At 41.4% G+C, this 20,515-nt stretch overlaps 1 protein-coding gene across 4 annotated transcripts in view; it reads right to left on the minus strand.

Moving 5' to 3' along the window:
• LOC129868300 (clathrin heavy chain 1) overlaps window positions 1–18,638 on the minus strand; it is a 51,129-nt gene extending 32,491 nt beyond the window's left edge. For 2 of the 4 annotated variants that reach the window (XM_055942153.1, XM_055942151.1), the window contains exons 1-2: window positions 18,322–18,638; window positions 1,294–1,501 (exon numbers count right to left, since the gene is read on the minus strand). In XM_055942153.1, the coding sequence (XP_055798128.1) occupies window positions 1,294–1,501; window positions 18,322–18,363 (250 nt within the window). In that variant the 5' untranslated portion in view covers window positions 18,364–18,638. The remainder of the gene's footprint in view (window positions 1–1,293; window positions 1,502–18,321) is intronic. The other 2 variants (XM_055942149.1, XM_055942150.1) reach the window with 2 other exon arrangements.
• Window positions 18,639–20,515: the final 1,877 nt, after the last annotated feature.

The following is a 20,515-nucleotide window of genomic DNA, read 5'->3' on the forward strand; positions in this document are numbered from 1 at the left end:
GGAATTCTAAACGTTTTAATAAAAGATGAAACATAACATCCCGAGTAACCTAGCTCACGTCTATTTACTGCTTTACCTCAAACTTATGTGGTCTCGTTTCAGGATTAAATAACCTAAGCTTAGAGCAATGATAAACTACACAGCTCTTATGACAACGATAGTGAAACCTGTAGGCACCCATGGGGTTGGGCAACATTACTCTTGAACACAGAGGAACTGGGGCATGGAATCCAAATGGCACACAGCATAAATTTGTGTAAATAGAAATGTAGCTAAAATCATAATTTGACCCACAATATTTCCACCCCCAAAAACAAATACTAAATCACTGGTACGTACATCTAGGAAAAGATATTGATGAAATGCCAACATTCAAGCTAGATGGTTGTGAAAGCTAAATCCTGTTTAGATGGCCTAGTAGTTAGACAATAGCTTAAACATACATGTACGAAATATAGCATATATATATTTTTTTAAATGGATTTGTCCTGATTCCATACTAAAACGTAACATCAGGGTATTTTGACAAATTGATGTTCAACTATATGCAGACAGGGTTTGGAAAATAGAGTACAATGGGACTGGCACAATGGGAATCAGTCTCAAGCTGGATGATAACATGGTGCTAACAGCTTGGTTTGCATGCGTCTAATATGAAAGAAGAGACTGGTGTGGGTGTTTTATATCGACCCTAGTGTAGACTTGATATACTGATTTAAAAACAGGATTTAAAACTTCCACAACTCAGGTGTACTGAAATTTTAACTCACCGTCTGCATACACATAAGAAAGCAGTAAAGAAACAAAAAAAGAACAAACAAAACAGAGAAACAAAAACAAAACAAAAACAGACAAAGCAATTATGACTGCTGAACAAGACTGTAAAAAAAACACTTCTGTTGGCTCACAGGTCAGTAAACCGAATGTCTGGCAAGAGGCCGGCTAGGCCAATCAAAATGACTTTACAAAACAAAATATAAATAGCTGTATGTGGACTTAAACAGATGTTAACTTCACTGAATGGATGTTGGATGTTGACAGAAATCGGCTGGCTACATTACACAAACGTGTAAAAACTGAATCATGAAGATAGGCAGGCCCATTAAGGGTTAAATGCTGCTGTACTACATCCATAAAAACATCAACACAATCTTAAGCGGATGGAATGTAAGCCTACGTATGATAACTCTTGTACGTACAAATAACTCCCTGCAGAGGTTAACCTCAAAGGGATTTTATCCTGGTTTAATAAAGGCTAAACGAAATTCAGACTGTCAGTTCCAATTGGCGTACCTTTAAGTGCAATGACTTTGGAGGCGGGGTTCATGATGGCGCTGTCTGCAGAGATTGGTCTGCGGATAGGCGTGTTAGGGTCGGCCATGTCGATGATCACCACCTGTGCCTGCTCGCCCACCTTCTCCCGGATACAGATGAACTTATCAGACTCCATCGTCAGGGTGCTGAACCCAATGTTGGCTGGGTTAATGCCCAAGTTCTGGAGCTGAGAAAAGGGGGGTGGGAGAGAGGAGAAAAGTTAGGTGCTATTTAACGTTCAATAACCTGGGAAGTAACCAGCTGAAACAGAAACACTTTGAGGGGCTCTAAAACAAGCCAATAAATAGCAATAAGGTCAACCCTTAGTAGGCCTCTCTCTCAAACTGCTATTATAGGAAGATCAACATTTTTATTGGACTTCACCATCAACTGGTGCCAGACAGAATGACAGGTGGGAAGAGAACATGGGAAAAGGGCAAATTCAATTAAAAAATACAACACATTTGTCAATGGGTCATAACTTCTACATTTTGTAACTTAGTTAACCAAGAAGGTAATAAGGTTGACAAAACTGCAGGTTGTACAGCAGGCCTATCTGCACCATTAGATGGGATGAATGAAAGGCCATGGCTACACTAGTGTTATGTCAGGGGTTTAACATCAGCTCAGGAGTGTGCTGCTGTGTGACTGACTGACTGGTGATGTCATTGAGCCTGACACTGAGCAGCACTCCAGAGAGATGGACCAGAGCAGAGCTGCATGGTCTCTTGGACTGGGGGGGCAGGACCCGGAGTAGGGAGGGGGGCTGGGAGGTGATCTTTGGCCAACGTAAAACAATGCAGAGTCTGTGTAATGATCATGCTGTTTAATCAACTTCTTCATATGCCACACCTGTCAAGTGGTTGGATTATCTTGGTAAAGGAGAAATGCTCACTAACAGGGATGTAAACAAATTTGTACACTTGAGAGAAAGAAGCTTTCTGAGTGTATGGAACATTTCTGGGATCTTTTATTTTAGCTCATGAAACATGGGACCAACACTTACCAGGTTGTGTTTATATTTTTGTTCAGTGTTGTAGCTCTTTTGAATCGTAGCCATCAAAACATTTTAACACACAATTGCATTTAGAATTGTCTCGTTTCACTCCAGTACCAGCTTCGAGGTGCTCTCGCAGTCTATTCAGCTCCTCAAACTAGGCTCTGCACACTGTGCGTGTGTAACAAATAAAATACACACGCGCCAATTTAATTCCACTAAGTTTAGCAAATTAACCATGACCTTTCAAATGTACTAACAATGACAAGGCATTGTGGTGATGCTAACACACCTCATTTCTGAGACTCTTTAAATATATGTTCCAGAAAGTTCCCGCAGGGGAACAGACTATACCACCCTAAGAGCACCGGAATTCAGTAGTCGCCCTATCCTGTTCTGACCGGTTGTTGAACTCACATTGACAACACACACAGAGACTGTATAGTCAAACTGCATGAGGAGGAGGAACACAAGGGGTTAACCGGTGTTCAAATAAAGACCTGCGGGACGCTAGATTAACAGCACCCCTCTACTGTCACCCAGTCTGTCTGCCAGGCCTGGCTGGCACAGTACCTATAGACCAGCCTCAAACTCATACTGACTCTCACACCCTGACACAGCAACAGCCTGCAGGGAAGTGCTGCATACTGTGCCCATGGACCCATTTATCACTGAGAAGGGTCATGGTAACATTTGGTGGCACTGCGTTTCTGAGGATAAGCCGGACAGGTTTTTCCTCACCTCGTTTTACTTTCTCACCATATTCGAGTTGTGTAATGTGAGGCTGTGAATGTGTTTACTGGACTAGGGCTGCCAGGCTGAACGTGTCTGATTATTAGAGTAATAGTTAGACTACAACCTGCAGGTATTCGTTTAGGCTGAGGCTCATTAATGATGCGGGCCAGGGAGCTCCTTCTCCCTCCACAGCTACTAGGGGCTGAGGGAGAATCCTCCATCTAGCTGCTCAGACTTGAAATGCAGCCAAAACTGAGTTTGCTTTCAGATCACATACCTGACACTGAGGGGAGTTAAATTTAAACTGAAGATAAAAAACAGGGACCGCCCTCAAGACAGACACACAGGGCTGAGATGCCACCTCATCTCCTGCAGCTGGTATGGTAAGTGACAGGAATAGAGTCTGACAGAGGGGCAGGGGACAGGGTAGGGGGTGAAGAGTTTTAATTGCAGCCCCAAGCTTAAACACATCACTACTACAGAACTATTCTGTACGCAGCTGTTTGGCACAACCCCTCATGCCTCACCACATCTACTCAGACATTTCAACCAATATCAGGTGGCATATTCCTTAGTTTCTTTAAATAAATCTGTATTAGGCAAAACATACAATTAGGGAATGTAAGCCAAGTATTTTATTCCTCCTCACAAAGCAAATCTTGGAGGACATGTCATTCCAGGCTCTTAATACTGGAATTCCCCTAGATAATGCCCTTGATTCTATAAAAGTGCACATGAAGAAGCACAAACAGAGACCTAATCTATTCAAATCAAAACCAGTAGCTGCTTTACAGGTTACTGGCCAAAATTCATAAGATTTGATAAAAAAAACAAAAAATAAAATAAAACTTGTTGATTGAATTAATGTAGCCTACTCAAACAATGTAGCCTAGGCCAGTCAATTTGAAACAATTCAAACGTGCCCTCTTGCTGCACACAAGTCAAATGCTAATTAGTTGTTGACATATCCAGGTAACCCAGGTACCGGTTTTAACTGAATCAGGCCTGAGGGTGTAGTGTAGAGAATAGAAAGCATACGGGTCAACTTCAGTGTCTCCTCTGTTAATACCCCACAGACGACTTGGCCCACTGCTAATCAGCTAACACAAACCACATTTCCAGGAAGGGCCTACATCTTTATCAATGGTGAGACACACCCTCCACAACCCCAACCGGCACCGCATTCTTTCACTCATGTGTAGCAGTTTGGGTGCCTTTCAAGGACAGAGTGGTTCTTCCTTTAAAAGTTGTGTCATACTGCAGAACAGCTTGCGGGGTGCCGCAGAATTCTGAAGTTATTTAACGGTCAGCCATTGTTGCCATTAATGCTAGTTAGTGCTAGTTTGACCACCTGGGGGCATCTTTGAGAAGCTAAGTTATTGAAATGACATGGGGCTGTAGGCCTAAGAGTCCTGCTTCTGTAGCTGTTTAACTTTCCTATTGGCAAAGCATACAAGTCATCCATGTCTTTAAATACAATCAATCATTTGTTATAAAATGAAATAGCAAAAGGGAGCCTTAAACAATTAATAAACTGCAACACGTCGGCTAAAGCGATTTCATTCAGGAATGCATTTGACAGATTAATATTGGCTAGGAGACTTTGAAACCTTTTTTTGTTAAAAGACTATGGGATTTATTTATGGTGTTTCTATTCCAAGAAAAAATTATGCATTTTACTCATTGACTTGGTACCCCCTTGTATATAGCCTCGTTATTGTCATTTTATTGTGTTTCTTTTCATTATTTTTTTTTAATTTAGTTTATTTGGTAAATATTTTCTTAACTCTTCTGGAACTGCACTGTCGGTTTAGGGCTTGTAAGTAAGCATTTCACAGTAAGATCTACACTTGTATCTAGCGCATGTGACGAATAAAGTCAGATTTGAAATGATCGAAGAGAAGAAAAAAAATTAAATCATGTTTATTAGGCTACTGTGCAGTGTCTTTAAATACAATGGTCCTCCTACCCGATGTCCTTCTTGGCAAGAGTATTGTCCTGCTAGTCCATCATGGGTGGATGGATTCTTTTGTATTCCAATGTATTGAATGAATGTATTCATTACAGTGATTTGCCATTCTCAAAGTGGAAACATTGTTTGCAGAGTTCACAACCTGCTACACTTGTGAAAAACAAGTGTTTGAAAACATGTTATTTTCAAAGTGCCTCCAACTGTCCATCACTACTGTAAACCGAAAACAGTATTATAAAAATACACAGTATCTGCAGGGGTGCAAATATATTATTGATATAGATTTTTTTTACTTGTAAAACGTATATGTTTATTATGCTACTGTGCAGTCTGACAAAAACCAACAGGACAATGTTTTCTGTAGCCTACATAGTAGTGCCTAATTTCTGACACAAGGGAGAGCAGGACATGACCAGACTTTCTGTGACCTCAAGTACTCATTAACTCGGTCTTTAACGCTTTTCAGGTTGCATCAGTCACAGACAGATAGTGCTGTGAAACAGGATTAATGATGAACACTCAGAGGTTCACTGGTAAGACACATGGTCCGGACGACGCCGGGCGGCCATTTGTGTGTCGCCTCTCCCGGTCTCAGCCGGCTACGACAGCCGGCTACGACAAACCCGGGTCTGTAATGACGCCTCAAGCGTCTTAGACCGCTGCGCCACTCGGGAGGCCATCTCAGCAAGGTTTTACCCGTGGCCGTGGAGCTGGAAGCGCAACAAAAATTGAACTGAGCTGTACAGTAGCTGATTTTATTAACAAAAGCATTAAAGATGTTGATGAACAAATACTGTACAGTATATGCTTTATCCATTTTGCAGTTGAATGAGGAAATGTAAAACTTTAGAGTATTTAAGCATCGAATACATTGTAAGTTTGCCCTTTTTTGGTCATTAGGCTACACTTTACAAAAGGACTCAACTCTGACTGACCGCAGCATTTATCCGTAGTCTAAACTGGCACAAATTGGGGAATTTGTCAAACCTAGCCAAGCAATTAGACTATCCTTTTGTAAATGAATGGAGGTGTGAATGTTTCAGTCCATCTTCAATATAATCATTCATTCAGAAAGTTAAATCCATAGGTCTTAGGCCTGCAGTAATTTAAATTACCTGGTACATTTTCATTATGTTATAATAATCAATGCCTTATGGGAATGTTAAAAAGTCCAAAAGTTACCGGAGGAGTTAGACATTTGGCTGTCAGAAGTATTAAAAATCAACCAATGTCAGCCTTTAAATGCTTTCTTATACAAATGTTGAAAGTGCGTGTGGGCAACGGAGAGAAACAAAATGGTGCCGTTTGAAGCGGAGAGTCAGAGATGGGGGTGTGAGCAGGTGGGTCTGGGCAGGTGTGAAGTAGTTGTCGTTGGTATGTTTTGTATGGCCTAAAAATATCACATAAGGAAAAATGACAAGCTTGCAACACATCTGATTATTCATTATGAACAGGATTTATTTGATTTATTTAATTTACATTCTTCATTGTAACCAATGTCACAAATAATTGAACACACAACATAAGCAGATTAACTTAGTCAAAACATTTATAAAAGACTATCAAAGAATGTTGGTACTTATTTATTTTCATCCAAAGCCACAAATGAGTGAGTCACTCAGCTTTATGCTGACAAATCCTCGCTGGACTCTTTCATTCAGTTTGTTCTTCACATCAGCATAGAAGGGCTCGGTGTTTCAGAAACTCACTTTCTATAGAGGGGCTATCACTCTTTCACACTGTGGTAAACAAAGACCGTTTGTTATTTACAATTATTTATTTTTGTTTTTAGAGGGAGAGAAACCAAAAGCCCACCGTGTCTATTTTTCCAAAATCGTCAGTCCATATGTCAAGTGTAAATCGGCATTGCATTTACCTAAGTTCTCCCTCAATTCCAGGAACACCGCCAGAAGTTGTTGTTGTTGCAGGACTCTAGTGCCAGAGAAGAGCCTCTCGGACTGAAAACATTCACACCTCCATTAAATTTATGAAAAGATAGTCTATTTGCCTCCCGGGTGGCGCAGTGGTCTAGGGCACTGCATCGCAGCGCTAGCTGCGCCACCAGAGACTCTGGGAGGTCCGTGGGGCGACACACAATTGGTCTAGCGTCGTCCGGGTTAGGGAGCGTTTGGCCGGTAGGGATATCCTTGTCTCATCGCGCACCAGCGACTCCTGTGGCGGGCCAGGCGCAGTGCGCGCTAACCAAGGGAGCCAGGTGCACGGTGTTTCCTCCGACACATTAGTGCGGCTGGCTTCCGGGTTGGAGGCTCGCTGTGTTAAGAAGCAGTGCGGCTTGGTTGGGTTTCGGAGGACGCATGGCGTTCGACCTTCGTCTCTCCCAAGTCCGTACGGGAGTTGTAGCGATGAGACAAGATAGTAATTACTAACCATTGGATACCACGAAATTGGGGAGAAAAGGGGGTAAAATTAAAATAATTAAAATTTAAAAAAGATAGTCAATTTGTGCACCGTTTAGACTAGCAATAGATCAGCGTTCTAACTCCCGCTTGTGATAGTGTGGAGCAATGACAGAATGATGCAATTTACCACAATCTGTCACAAACCAGCTCTACATTTTTATAAGGAAGAACCACTGCACACACAGAAATATAATAGCCTACAGACAGATGGCTTACTCTCAGACAATGCATTCTGACCAAAATTATTCATTGCACTTCTTGGACAAATTCTCTTGATCAAATTAAGGAAACAGCTGACAGTTCTAAGTTGAAAGTTCTGTAAAAGTATTTTAAGAGCCAATTAAAAGGGCTATTGGAGTTAATAAGCAGGAACTCTCCTGTATCATTATTACAGAAGAGACAAAAAAAGAGAGAGCTAGCTACCCATCTAATTGTATGGTTGCAATTCTATTACACAGATAGTTGCACATCAGTTCCTGTACACTCCAGTTTTGGGTGCCATTTAGTAGAGCACTGATGATGTCACCGCAGCGTAACCATCACTCATTGGCTAGAGGGATGCCCTGACCTTGCTGCTATTGGTCGGTGGAAGGGAACTCTGTAGGCAGTGCGTAAGAAGTAACGATCCCCAACTGAATTGAACAGTAGACAATGGAGCTCTGCTGCAGAAGCAGCCCTACAGCCAAACACGATTCATCACTCAGGAAAGACACTCCGTTACATTTAGAGCTGCCTGGCCACTGTGGGTGATTCACACAGAAACACACAAAGGTAACCATCTCCCTAAAGATAAGCTTGGCCTCATCCAAGCCCAGAACAGAATACACACGACAACTACTTTTCAAGATATGCAAGGCCATTATTCAAGAGATTCCAGTTATAAAACCTGACTGATGACAGGACTATGATGATTTGTGTTTGAAACAAACCTGGTTGGAGGCTTGGTCATTTATGGTGACATTTGTGGTGACATTTGTGGTGCTATTTGTAAAAATGAAGACACACTGATGCCTTGTCAGACGTGCCCTGGAGAAGTTCACCAATGTTCTTCAAAATGAACAGTGCATATCACTCCACAATAAATAAACTCATGGCTGACAAATCAAAGGGAATGTATGTATACTGGATATGCATTTGAACCTCTAGACATGATGCCTATGCCAAAGCATTTGAGGAAGTCGTTTATCTGACCGATGTTACTCGGAGTGGACACTGGACAGAACTCCCTCGTCCTATAACAGTCATTCCACAATGGTCTAGACAGATTTACATGCTCTTCATCCTCCATGACATTCCTCTATGCTGGCGTCTGGAGAAAAAGCTTTTCATTCAACATGAAAACAGCCATAAAACAGGAACGTGAAGTCCAGCAGGCATGCCCCCAGTGCGCTCTCCATCTCCTCTGCACAATGAATGTGTTACACTGACCGGACCCAAATAATTCAGCTCAGAGTCAGACAGATGTTGAACTAGAGCAAAATGATTTTGTCTGTCCACACCAAATTTCCATGGCTAAGATTATGAGCACACGCTAAGCAGGCACTAACATAACCGCCCCACATAGGCATGCATGACATCACTGAGAAGGAATGTGTGTGAAACCAAGTCAAATTAACACCATACACACCAACCTGGAGGAGGCTGGAAACTCACTAATTTAGTCATGAGGTTGTGTCCTGTGCTCTCACAGACCTGGTGTTGGGTTAACTACCCCTTGGCAATAGCTAGACTGGTGGGTTTGCGCACATGCCGGCTCAAGGCCTTTTATTCCAGATGCTATTGAAACACTGCATTAACTATGACATGTAAGCCGACAGCAGGGGAGCATGAGCAAGAATTGACAGAAGAGAGACGTAAGAAAGGAGTGAGAAAGGGAGAGATTGTTAGCGCCAAGGCTGCCGCAAAGCGTCGCGCTTATTTATCTGGCGGGTGTCCTCGTTTGAGTTCACATTGTCACGGCAGCGCGATGAGAGAGAGAGGCGAGAGGGAACAGAGTGAGAAAGAGTGAGAGATTGGTGATACAAAAAGAGGGATGAAAGAGGTTTACAGAGTGAAGGATGGAGGGAGCATGATTGTCTCGCCTCCTAAAAGGAGTAATGACACCAGCCAGGCGATTGACTCTGTGCCGCGGGAAGAAACAGACAGACTGCCACAAGGCCGCAGCAAGTCACTCATCATCCGTCAGACCACTCATCATCCATTACCATCACCACTAGCTTTACAAACCATGTCTCTCTTATCATTGTCACAAATCACATGAAAACCCCTAACTAGATCTTAAAATGGCACTACAGTGGAGCATGCTCTGCATACTTCTGTTACGTAACACTGGGAAGCAGACAGGACATTTACATGCAGCTCTATAATAGATTAGCAGCTCCTGGTCCCAGACGCACTGGAGTGGCTGGATCAAATGGATACCCAATACACTACAGCCTCACTGGCAGATAGTGGTTCAGTAGTGGTGCACTGTGTGGAACGAATGAGATTCCAAGGAAAGATGCAACTGTACTCTCTATCCCTGGCTATAATCAAAGCTTATGTTAACCTCTCTTGGGCACGTGAGACGGTAGCATCCCACCTCTTCAACAGCCAGTGAAACTGCTGGGCACCAAATTCAAATACAGAAATACTCATTATAAAAATTCAGAAAACAAAACATATTTTACATAGGTTTAAAGATTAACTTCTTGTGAATCCAACCACGGTGTCAGATTTTTAAAATGCTTTACGGCGAAAGCATACCTTACGATTATGAGAACATAGCCCACTAGACAAATCATTACAAACAGTAGCCAGCCAGATAGAACAGTTACACAATTTAGAAATAGAGAGAAAATTAATCCCTTACCTTTGATGATCTTCATATGGTTGCACTCAGCAGACATTCATTTACTCAATTTTTTCGATAAAGTCTCTTTATACCCAAAAACCTCAGTTTTGTTCGCGCATTTTCTTCAGTAATCCACAGGCTCAAACGCAGTCAAAACAGGAAGACAAAAAAAATCAAAATTGTATCCGTAAAGTTCATAGAAACATGTCAAACGATGTTTATATTCAAACCTCAGGTTGTTTTTAGCCTAAATAATCGATAATATTTCAACCGGACAATAACGTTGTCAATATAAAATGTAAACAAGAAACGCACTAGCAGTTGTGCGCATGAAAAAGCACCGTGAAACGTTAGGGTCCAGTCATTCAGACTGCTCTTACTTCCTAATTTTTCAGAATACAAGACTGAAACACTTTCTAAAGACTGTTGACATCTAGTGGAAGGCATAGAAACTGCAATTTGAGTCCTAAGTCAATGGATACTCTAATGGCATTGAATAGAAAACTACAAAACCAAAATAAAAACGACTTCCTGAATGGATTTTTCTCAGGTTTTCGCCTGCCAAATCAGTTCTGTTATACTCACAGACACTATTTTAACAGTTTTGAAAACTTGTGTGTTTTCTATCCAAATCTACCATGCATATCCAAATCTATATGCATTTCATATCTTCTGGGCCCGAGAAACAGGCAGTTTAATTTGGGCATGCATTTCATCCAAAATTCCGAATGCTGCCCCCTACCCTAGAGAAGTTAAGCTGAATAGGCTAAAATGCAAATCAGACACTTCCCCCGAACCCCATGTGAAGCTCTCAACCTGAGCGAGCCGCAGACCCATGCATCCATCTGCTGATTTAACAAGAGGTTTGCTTTTCCTCTCTTCCTTCAAGGGAACAAGAGCACCTTGCTCAGCACAAAAGCCCCTGCGTCCTGCAGGGATTCAAGGAAGGGCAGGATGTGCTGAGGCTTGCAGGGGGTCCAGCTCCAAACTGCTCTATTACTCCACAACAGGAAGCAGGAGCCCATTGTCTCACAGATTGACCACGGGCCGGGGGACATGTGACCAGCACCAACCCAGAGGTAAGGAAGACGGGTGCTCTGGTCTGACAGATATAAGGGAAGAGGGGGGGAAAGGAGAGAGATAAAGAGGAATTCAGAGTGGAGTCCAGCCAGTTCTGCTGACTGAGGGTTGGTTTCTAGATAGTTTAGTGGCTTTTCCTTTTTGTGAAATGCTTTGCTGCTTTATTGTACGTTCAGGTGTCCTACACTGAGGAATGTCAAGTGTTCAGCAAATCCATATCCTCACAAGCATGTCACGAGATATCAGCTGCTTACCAGGTGAGAGTTCAAAGTTCCCCACACAAACCTTTTAAGGTGAGGTTTTAAAGAACGCAGGAATAAAAAGTTTCTTAACACCTATTACGCACTAAACTAAGTTTAGTGGTGGGGTGAAATGTAATGTCTTCCATTTAATTGCCATTCGACAAGTTATTGCTGTGGTAAAATGCATAAAGACTTTCAAGCAGTGAGCAGTCATGTAGGAGGAGAAATGTACAGTATGTGACCTTGAGTAGGGCATCTCATTTTCAGCTGAACTGGTTACATTGTTATAACTTGTTCAAGCTGCATAAATAGAGAGAATGAGATGCATGTTCTGTTCTGTGCTAGCAGCCCTAGTAGGATAATACTAGACGACTACATGTAGGGTCACATCAAGCAGATAGATGGTCCTGGAAGCATCTGTAAGAACATCTGCCATGTAATCAAAAACACTTTATCAAGAGACAACTAGCCATCTCTTGAATAAAGTGGTAAGGATTATAAAGATAGTGGCCTTATTAAAGTGAAACATTGCCGAGATATTTGATAAGCACTTAGATATTTATTGACATATCCAGATTTCCTCTCAATATAAACAAACACTTGGCACAAGTAAGGAAACTTGACTCCTCACACCCTCTGTTACAGAATACTATTAGCAAGGGAAGCCTTTGTCAACACAGGGCCAGGCACAATGTCTTCACTCAGTGAATAGGAGTCCAACATGCATTATGTTCAAGACACAAGCTCCAACTCTCAGGAAAACCAAGTGTGTGTGTGTGGTGTAAAAAAACAATGCCTGGAAAAAATGTCAGAGCCCTTGTACCTCAGAGAGCGGAAAAGTCCAGTTCTATACAGCCAGCTGTATAAATGGTTGATTTATAAAAATGCAAGCTATGCAAGTGGCCCCGGATGAGTGAGGACAGAGGACACCGTCAGAGGGAGAGCAAATAAAGTGGATGGGAGGCTTCAACATATAGGCCCAGTGGTGCAGTTCACCACAAGGCTCCCTCAGCCTCTGGGGTCAGTCTGGGTGAATTTAAGTGTGCTTTAAAAGCAGATCGTACTGCTGCTGCTTGCTGAACAAATAGCGTTTATCTGGTGTAGGCCGTCACTGTAAATAAGCATTTGTTCTTAACTGACTTGCCTAGTTAAATAAAAAATAAAATAAAAAGTAATGGACCTGACTGAGTTTGGCTGGCTCGGTCTCTGTGGCTGTATTGTATTAGAACAGCAGTACTAGGCTGGATAGGTGTGTGAGAAAACATCCATCGCCTGCCCACTGGAGCACGAGAGGCTGACCTTAAAGGAGTCAGTGACTGACTCAGATCATGTGACCATACTGCACCAATTGGCTCAAAGTGAGGCCCTGGTAGTTTCCTGGGAGCTAGTTAGCTCTCCTGTGTGTATGGAGCCTTATACCTACCGCCCCAGATACCTGACAGCACAGCAGAGATTTATGAAGACACTCCAGAGGGAGTGTGGACATAAACCTGAAAGGGAGGCTGACAAATGATCACAATAGAAAGGAAAGGGGGATACCTAGTCAGTTGTACAACTGAATACCTTCAACTGAAATGTGTCTTCCGCATTTAACCCAACCCCTCTGAATCAGAGAGGTGCTGGTGGCTGCCTTAAATCGACATCCACGTCTTCGGCGCCCGGAGAACAGTGGGTTAAAACTTCTTAATAGGGGGCGCCGTTTTTACTTTGGGAAAAAAATCGTGCCGAAATTAAACGGCCTCGTACACTGTTCTAGATCATACAATACGTATATTATTATTACTATTGGATAGAAAACACTCTGAAGTTTCTAAAACTGTTTGAATTATATCTGTGAGTAAAACAGAACTCATTTGGCAGCAAACTTCCAAACAGGAAGTGAAAATTCTGAAAATGGGGCTCTGTGCCTATTCAACTGGCTTATATTTATGGATCTGTATGCACTTCATACGCCTTCCACTAGATGTCAACAGGCAGTAGAACGTGGAATGAAGCATATAGCTTCTTGTGGGACCGGATGAGAGCTTTTGGAGTGACAGGTCCGCTCTTTTGTCAGTATTCAGCTGCGCACAAGGGAACCTAACATTGTCTTCTGAAGTGCGTTGCGTATACACGACGAAATGCTCCGGCTCTGATTTTATTGGATACATATGAGAAAAACATCATAAAGTAGGATTTTCAACCGAGTTTGACCAGTTTATTCAACGTTTATTGGGAATTTTGGAAAAAAAAAAATCAACGATTTATTCTGGAACTAGGACTCCTTCCACAACATTCTGATGGAAGATCATCAAAAGTAAGAGAATATTTATGATGTTATTTCGTATTTTTGTGTTATATGTTGGCTCCAACAAGGCGGAGAATATGTGAGCGCTGTCTCACAATATTGCATGCTCTATGTTGTGCTAAAGTTATTTTTTTAAATCTAACACAGCGGTTGCATTAAGAACCAGTGTATCTTTCATTTGCTGCACAACATGTATTTTTTAGTAAAGTTTATGATGAGTTTTTTGGTTAGATAACGTGACTGTCCAAAATATCTCCGGACAATTTGGTGCATTATGGCTATGTATTCACAATGTAAAAACAGGATTTGTAGCTCTAAATATACACATTTTCAAACAAAACAAATGTATTGTATAACATGATGTTATAAGACTGTCATCCGATGAAGTTGTCCAAAGTTTAGTGATTAATTTTATCTCTATTTGTGGGTTTTGTGAAAGCCATCTTGACGGTGAATAAATGGCGTTGTGTGTTTGGCTATTGTGGTGAGCTAATATAAATATATAGTGTTTTCGCTGTAAAACATTATTATTATTTTTTTATCGGAAATGATGGCTGGATTCACAAGATGTTTTTCTTTCATTTGCTGTACTGGACTTGTGATTTCATGAAATTATATTATATGATATCCCGGTCACGTTAGAATAGGCTATGCTAGTCAGCTTCTTTGATGATGAGGATCCCGGATCCGGGAGGGAGACTCGTTAGAGGTTTTAACTGCCTCGCTCAGGGGCATAACAACAGATTTTTACCTTGTCAGCTCGAGGATTCGATCCAGCAACCTTTCGGTTACTGGCCCAACACTCTAACCACTAGCCTACCTGTCTCCCCATAGGCCTCTGCTTTGCATTTCATCATGTAAATGGGTGACCTACACTGAAGGGAACCTTTGGGTCTTCATTGCTAATTACAGCCCACCATGAACGTCCCAGTTGAAGGACAATGTGTGGGAAATATTCCGCATGATCCACTGCTCATACCTCGCTCTATACCATCCGTGAAACACGCATGAAACAGCATATGCAAGTAAAGCATTAGTGATGGCAGCTGGACTCCCCAGGGTATATACACTGCTCAAAAAAATAAATTGAACACTTAAACAACACAATGTAACTCCAAGTCAATCACACTTCTGTGAAATCAAACTGTCCACTTAGGAAGCAACACCGATTGACAATAAATTTCACATGCTGTTGTGCAAATGGAATAGACAAAAGGTGGAAATTATAGGCAATTAGCAAGACACCCCCAATAAAGGAGTGGTTCAGCAGGTGGTGACCACAGCCCACTTCTCAGTTCCTATGCTTCCTGGCTGATGTTTTGTCACTTTTGAATGCTGGCGGTGCTTTCACTCTAGTGGTAGCATGAGACGGAGTCTACAACCCACACAAGTGGCTCAGGTAGTGCAGCTCATCCAGGATGGCACATCAATGCGAGCTGTGGCAAGAAGGTTTGCTGTGTCTGTCAGCGTTGTGTCCAGAGCATGGAGGCGCTACCAGGAGTGCACAACACCCCTGCCTCACACACCCTACAGCTATAAACTACAGTGCCAGCTTAGCTCAATCTCAATTCACAGAATAGCCAGTACGTTATCTAAACAGTCCCACCTTCCTCTATCTTCTGGAACACACACTCCTGCAATTAGAGACCCTTCAAGGGCATAAAACTCACCATAAACAGTACATTATAATTCCACAGACTAAAAGCCATTACAGGGGCTTGTCAACCTCAGACGTGATGTATGAATAACTAAAGCTATATTTAGATAAATTTGATTAATCAACTTTATCTTCAGTACAGGTACATTAGTGATATGGAGTGCTATTAGGGCCGGGACGATACCAATATCTTGATAATTGTTAGTATCGTGGCAAAGAAAAACAAAACGGATTCCAATGTTGGAAACAAACATCATTATGTTGTCATCCAGTCACATTCATAGATTTTCCAAGCTGAAACAACATATTTTACATACAGCAGGTTTTTAAAGGACAAAAGAGTTAGGCCTACTTCATGTTTTCATTTTAGCCATGGAAAAAAATATTGCGATACTGGCATCATCCTGACCCTAAGGGCTATTGCTGTGAATGCACTGCGCAGCAGTAACGGCTGGAGTGGATACTAGGTCTAGTGTTTGGGACTACGCCTGCAGGGTTCATTTGTGTTATCACCATTCCCATCTGCAGAAAAAAAACAGAAGACAGTCCTCCAACAACATTGGCTCACAGTGACAGAAAGAGTGAAATATTTGTTTCATCCCTTCACCTCTCTAACATCTGTGGTTAGCCATAATCCTCTGGAGAATATCCTATCATTTTACACCACAGATTGAAATACTGAGAAATTACAGTTGAGATTCCCCTCAGACACTATACAATATCCATGAGAAAAGAGAAGAGAAACTAGAATCAATGTAATAGCAAAAACAGCACTACTCCAGATGTCGAGGCAAAACGGCACAATTTAACAGCAAAAGTGACGTAGTCTGGCACACGCAGCGCTTTGTCTATAAGTATTGTAGTAAAGCTATCATTCTGACTGAAAAATAAACACTACATTTTTCCACCTCTCCTAACGGTTTTGTGTGCGAGACATGCTTTAAAACAAACCAACTTTGCATTGTGTGTAGCAACAAATAAACACAATGTAAAACAAAAGATTTTTCAGAAACCAAGATGTTGGCGGATCGCATGTCTCGTTCTGAATCTGAGGCTCCACAAAAAGACCAGAGACTGATTTATTTATTAGCTAGCTAACTTAGAGATCTTTCAAGCCAGCAGTCTTGACACAATACATGCACTCCAAGGAGCATAAATGTTTTCCACTTCCTCAACTTGACCTACTGTGAGTTTAATAGGCTACATCATGTCATGGTGACTATGTCAGGCTAAGGTGTGGTCATTCAAAACCACAAACACTCCCAGTCACATATATTGCCTAATAGAGGAAGGCTTTTTCATTGGTTTGATTCTTTAACACTATATTTTCTTCTCTGTCAGATGTAATTTGTGTAGCTTTTTAGTGCTTGAGGTAATTGTTTTGGGCTCTCGAGAGGTGTAGCGGTCTAAGGTACTGCATCTCAGTGCTTGAGGCGTCACTACAGAAACCTTGGTTCAAATCCAGGCTGTATCACAACCGGCCGTGATTGAGTCCCATAGAGCAGCACACAATTGGCCCAGTGTCGCCCGGGTTTGGCCGGTGTAGGCCGTCATTGTAAATAAGAATTTGTTCTTAATTGACTTGCCTAGTTAAATAAAGGTTAAAAATAAATAAATTGTCCACTGAAAATAAACTACAGCCAAACTGCCCAAGAGTTTAAACTTATTTCATTAACACAACAGTAATCAAAATGATCTGTGATGGAAAATCATTAGTCAGTATGCATTCATACAAAGGTACATGACAAAGCCAATGCAAAAGGACATGAAAAAGCCTTATCTAATTATGTGTGAAGGTGTGTCATACACCTGCTGATGACATGCTCTCATACTATCAAGGTGTGTATACTCAGAAGGTAATGTCCATTCACTACTACCAGGAAAGCACTAGAATCATGAGGCAGGAAGCCCACTTAACCTAATCTGCATGAATGAAAGGATATTCATGATATTGTTAGGGAAGGAAAGAATGAAACGTTAACTATTCTTGAGTACTGACATTGAGGGAAATGACTATCAGGCTTGGTGTTAGCTAGTGACCTCACTCTGCCGTCTGAGCTAGACCTGCTTATTCAAAACTAAGACAAGTACAGGTGTAAATGGAAATGAAACTCAACTCGCCTGATATTCTTATGTCACAGATCTGAACTGTTAGCTAAACTAGCTACCATAGGTGGCTGACTAACTTTAGCTTAACGTTACTAATATTTGATCCAGGTTGAATGGTCATCATTTAGCTAGCTATAACGTGCGGATAAGCACCAAAACACCCGGAATCATAATTAACGACAGATTGCTTATTGCTGAATTGGTATTAATTTATTTCCTTAATGTAGCTAGCTAGCTACAACACTTACGTGAGTAGCTAGCTAGTAGATTTAGGCTAAGCTAACGTTAGCTGGTCTCATACTGGTTAGTTGGCAAACTACCTAACGTTATATTGTAGCTAACGTTAGCCAACTACAACAATAAGTTATTGGCCAACTAACGACTTCGCCGTCCAAACCAATGGGTAAGGCAACTTGCTCACTAGTTAGAAACGATATCTATATAGTTACTGTATCTAGTTAACTAATGTCATCCATCGTCAGCGTCCCACCGAGCTGGGCGACGATGTCATGATTAGCTAACTAGCTAACTCAGCCAACATTATGTTGAGGTCATTTTCATTCTGAGATAACCGACGAGTAACAAGCATCGCTTATGTTACTATCCTAATGAACAATGAATGAAGAAATACATTATAATTTCAGAAATATCACCATTCATTCAACATAACGTTACCTGCAGGTGCTCCTGAAAGCGAATAGGCAGGATCTGAGCCATGGCGGTTCCTTTGCTCTCCTCCCGATTCTCTTAATGCTAACACACTACGGCTTCTTCTCAGCCGGACAGCCAGGAAAAGGCTAGTTTAAAGTCCAATTGGGTAGACTCTTAGACTTGTATGAAAATGTGTTGTCAATATACTGGTGATTGTAATTGTCCTTTTGCTGTTTACTTGCTTCCCCAGTGATGACGGTCTGCTACCGCTGCACTGAACTGACTTTCAATGGCGGTGGTGGAGGCTGCTCGGGAGAGAAACAATCCGGAAATGGCAGTGTACTTCAGTGGGGCGGACGAATACACATATTTATGTTTCAAAAAGTGTAATTTCCAATCACGATTAGCATTTTATGTAGAATATTCACAATTGAAACCTATTCATTTTTATACAATCTAGGAAAAATTACAAAAATGTAGTGCAAAGGGCGCATACAATTTGGGCGATAAGGATGCATTGGTACTATTTCTTTGCGATTCGCCCTTTGATTTTTGCCACATCATTCGTCCTCGTGAATGAACGTCAGTTCCTACTTGCGTGCTACGGTTCCCAGTGGCGTAAAGTACTTAAGTAAAAATACTTTCAAGTACTACTTAAATCGGTTTTTGGGGTATCTGTACTTTACTATTCATATTGACTACTTTTACTTCACTACATTCCTAAAAAAAAGTATGCACTTTTTACTCAATACATTTTCCCTGACACCCAAAATAACTTAACATTTTGAATGCTCAACAGGACAGGAAAATGGTCCAATTCATGCACTTATCAAGAGAACATCCCTGGTCATCCCTACTGCCTCTGATCTGGAGGATTCACTTAACACAAATGCTTCATTTGTAAATTATGTCTGAGTGTTTGAGAGTGCCCCTGGCTATTCGTAAATTGGAGGGGCAAAAAACGAGAACATTGTGCGGTCTGGTTTGCTTAATACTAGGAATTCTAAATGATTTATACTTTTGATACTTAAGTATATTTTTGCAATTACATTTACTTCTGATACTTAGGTATATTTAAAACCAAATCCTTTTAGACTTTTACACAAGTAGTGTTTTACTGGGTAACTTTCACTTTTACTTGTCCTTTTCTATTAAGGTACCTTTACTTTTACTCAAGTATGACATTTGGGTACTTTTCCCACCACTGCCGGTTCCCCACCGTTGAAGGCTTTGAAAGGGTTGCAGCCCTTACAATAAAAGCATGATATTAGAATTTTGTACGCCTCTTGAATTCACTTGTTTATCTGGTCGATATTGTGTGTATTTGCTTTATCTTCAAACCACTCACTTTTTAGAACTTGACTTTATTCCTCAACTAGACTTGATGCTAGCCCAAAAGATGGCAGATGGCGATATTGAGTAATTTAATTTTACAGTCCAAAGGGAATCTATGCAGCTGGCTGTACTTAAGCAATAAGGCACGAGGAGGTGTGGTATATGGCCAATATACCACAGCTAAGGGCTGTTCTTAGGCACGACGCAGTCACTTGTCTATGCATAGTCACTTTAATAACTCTGCCTACATGCACATATTACCTCAATTAAACGGCACCCCCGCACATTGACTCCGTACCGGTACCCCCCTGTGTATAGTCTCGCTATTGTTATTTTACTGCTGCTCTTTAATTACTTGTTACTTTTATTTCTTATTCTTACTCGTATATTTTTTAAACTGCATTGTTGGTTAGGGGCTCGTAAGTAAGCGTTTCACTGTAAGGTCTGTTGTATTCGGCGCATGTGACTAATCAAATTTTATATGATTCTATTTGATCTACCACAAACCTTGTGGTGCCTTATTGCTATTAGAAACTGGTTACCAACGTAATTAGAGAGGTAAAAATAAATGTTTTGTCATACCCGTGGTATATGGTCAGCCAATCAGCATTCAGTACTCAAACCACCCAGTTTATAAACAGCTGTAGTCCCATGGACAGGTTCATACATACCGCGGCCGACTATGGCGGCAGATTGACAAGCCGGTATTTTCTGAGCTAAACTGAACAAGATGCACCTCCAAGAACAACACATGAAACCTTACATAATTCTTCCCAAATACAATGACAATTTCTCCCAACCAGTGGCATATGGGCATTTTAGGTGAGTGCTAATGACGCCCTTTGATAAGCAGTGCACACTTTGTCAAAGGCAGGGGAGCAAA

Source organism: Salvelinus fontinalis, chromosome 13 (assembly GCF_029448725.1).
Source record: "Salvelinus fontinalis isolate EN_2023a chromosome 13, ASM2944872v1, whole genome shotgun sequence".
Taxonomy (NCBI): domain Eukaryota; kingdom Metazoa; phylum Chordata; class Actinopteri; order Salmoniformes; family Salmonidae; genus Salvelinus; species Salvelinus fontinalis.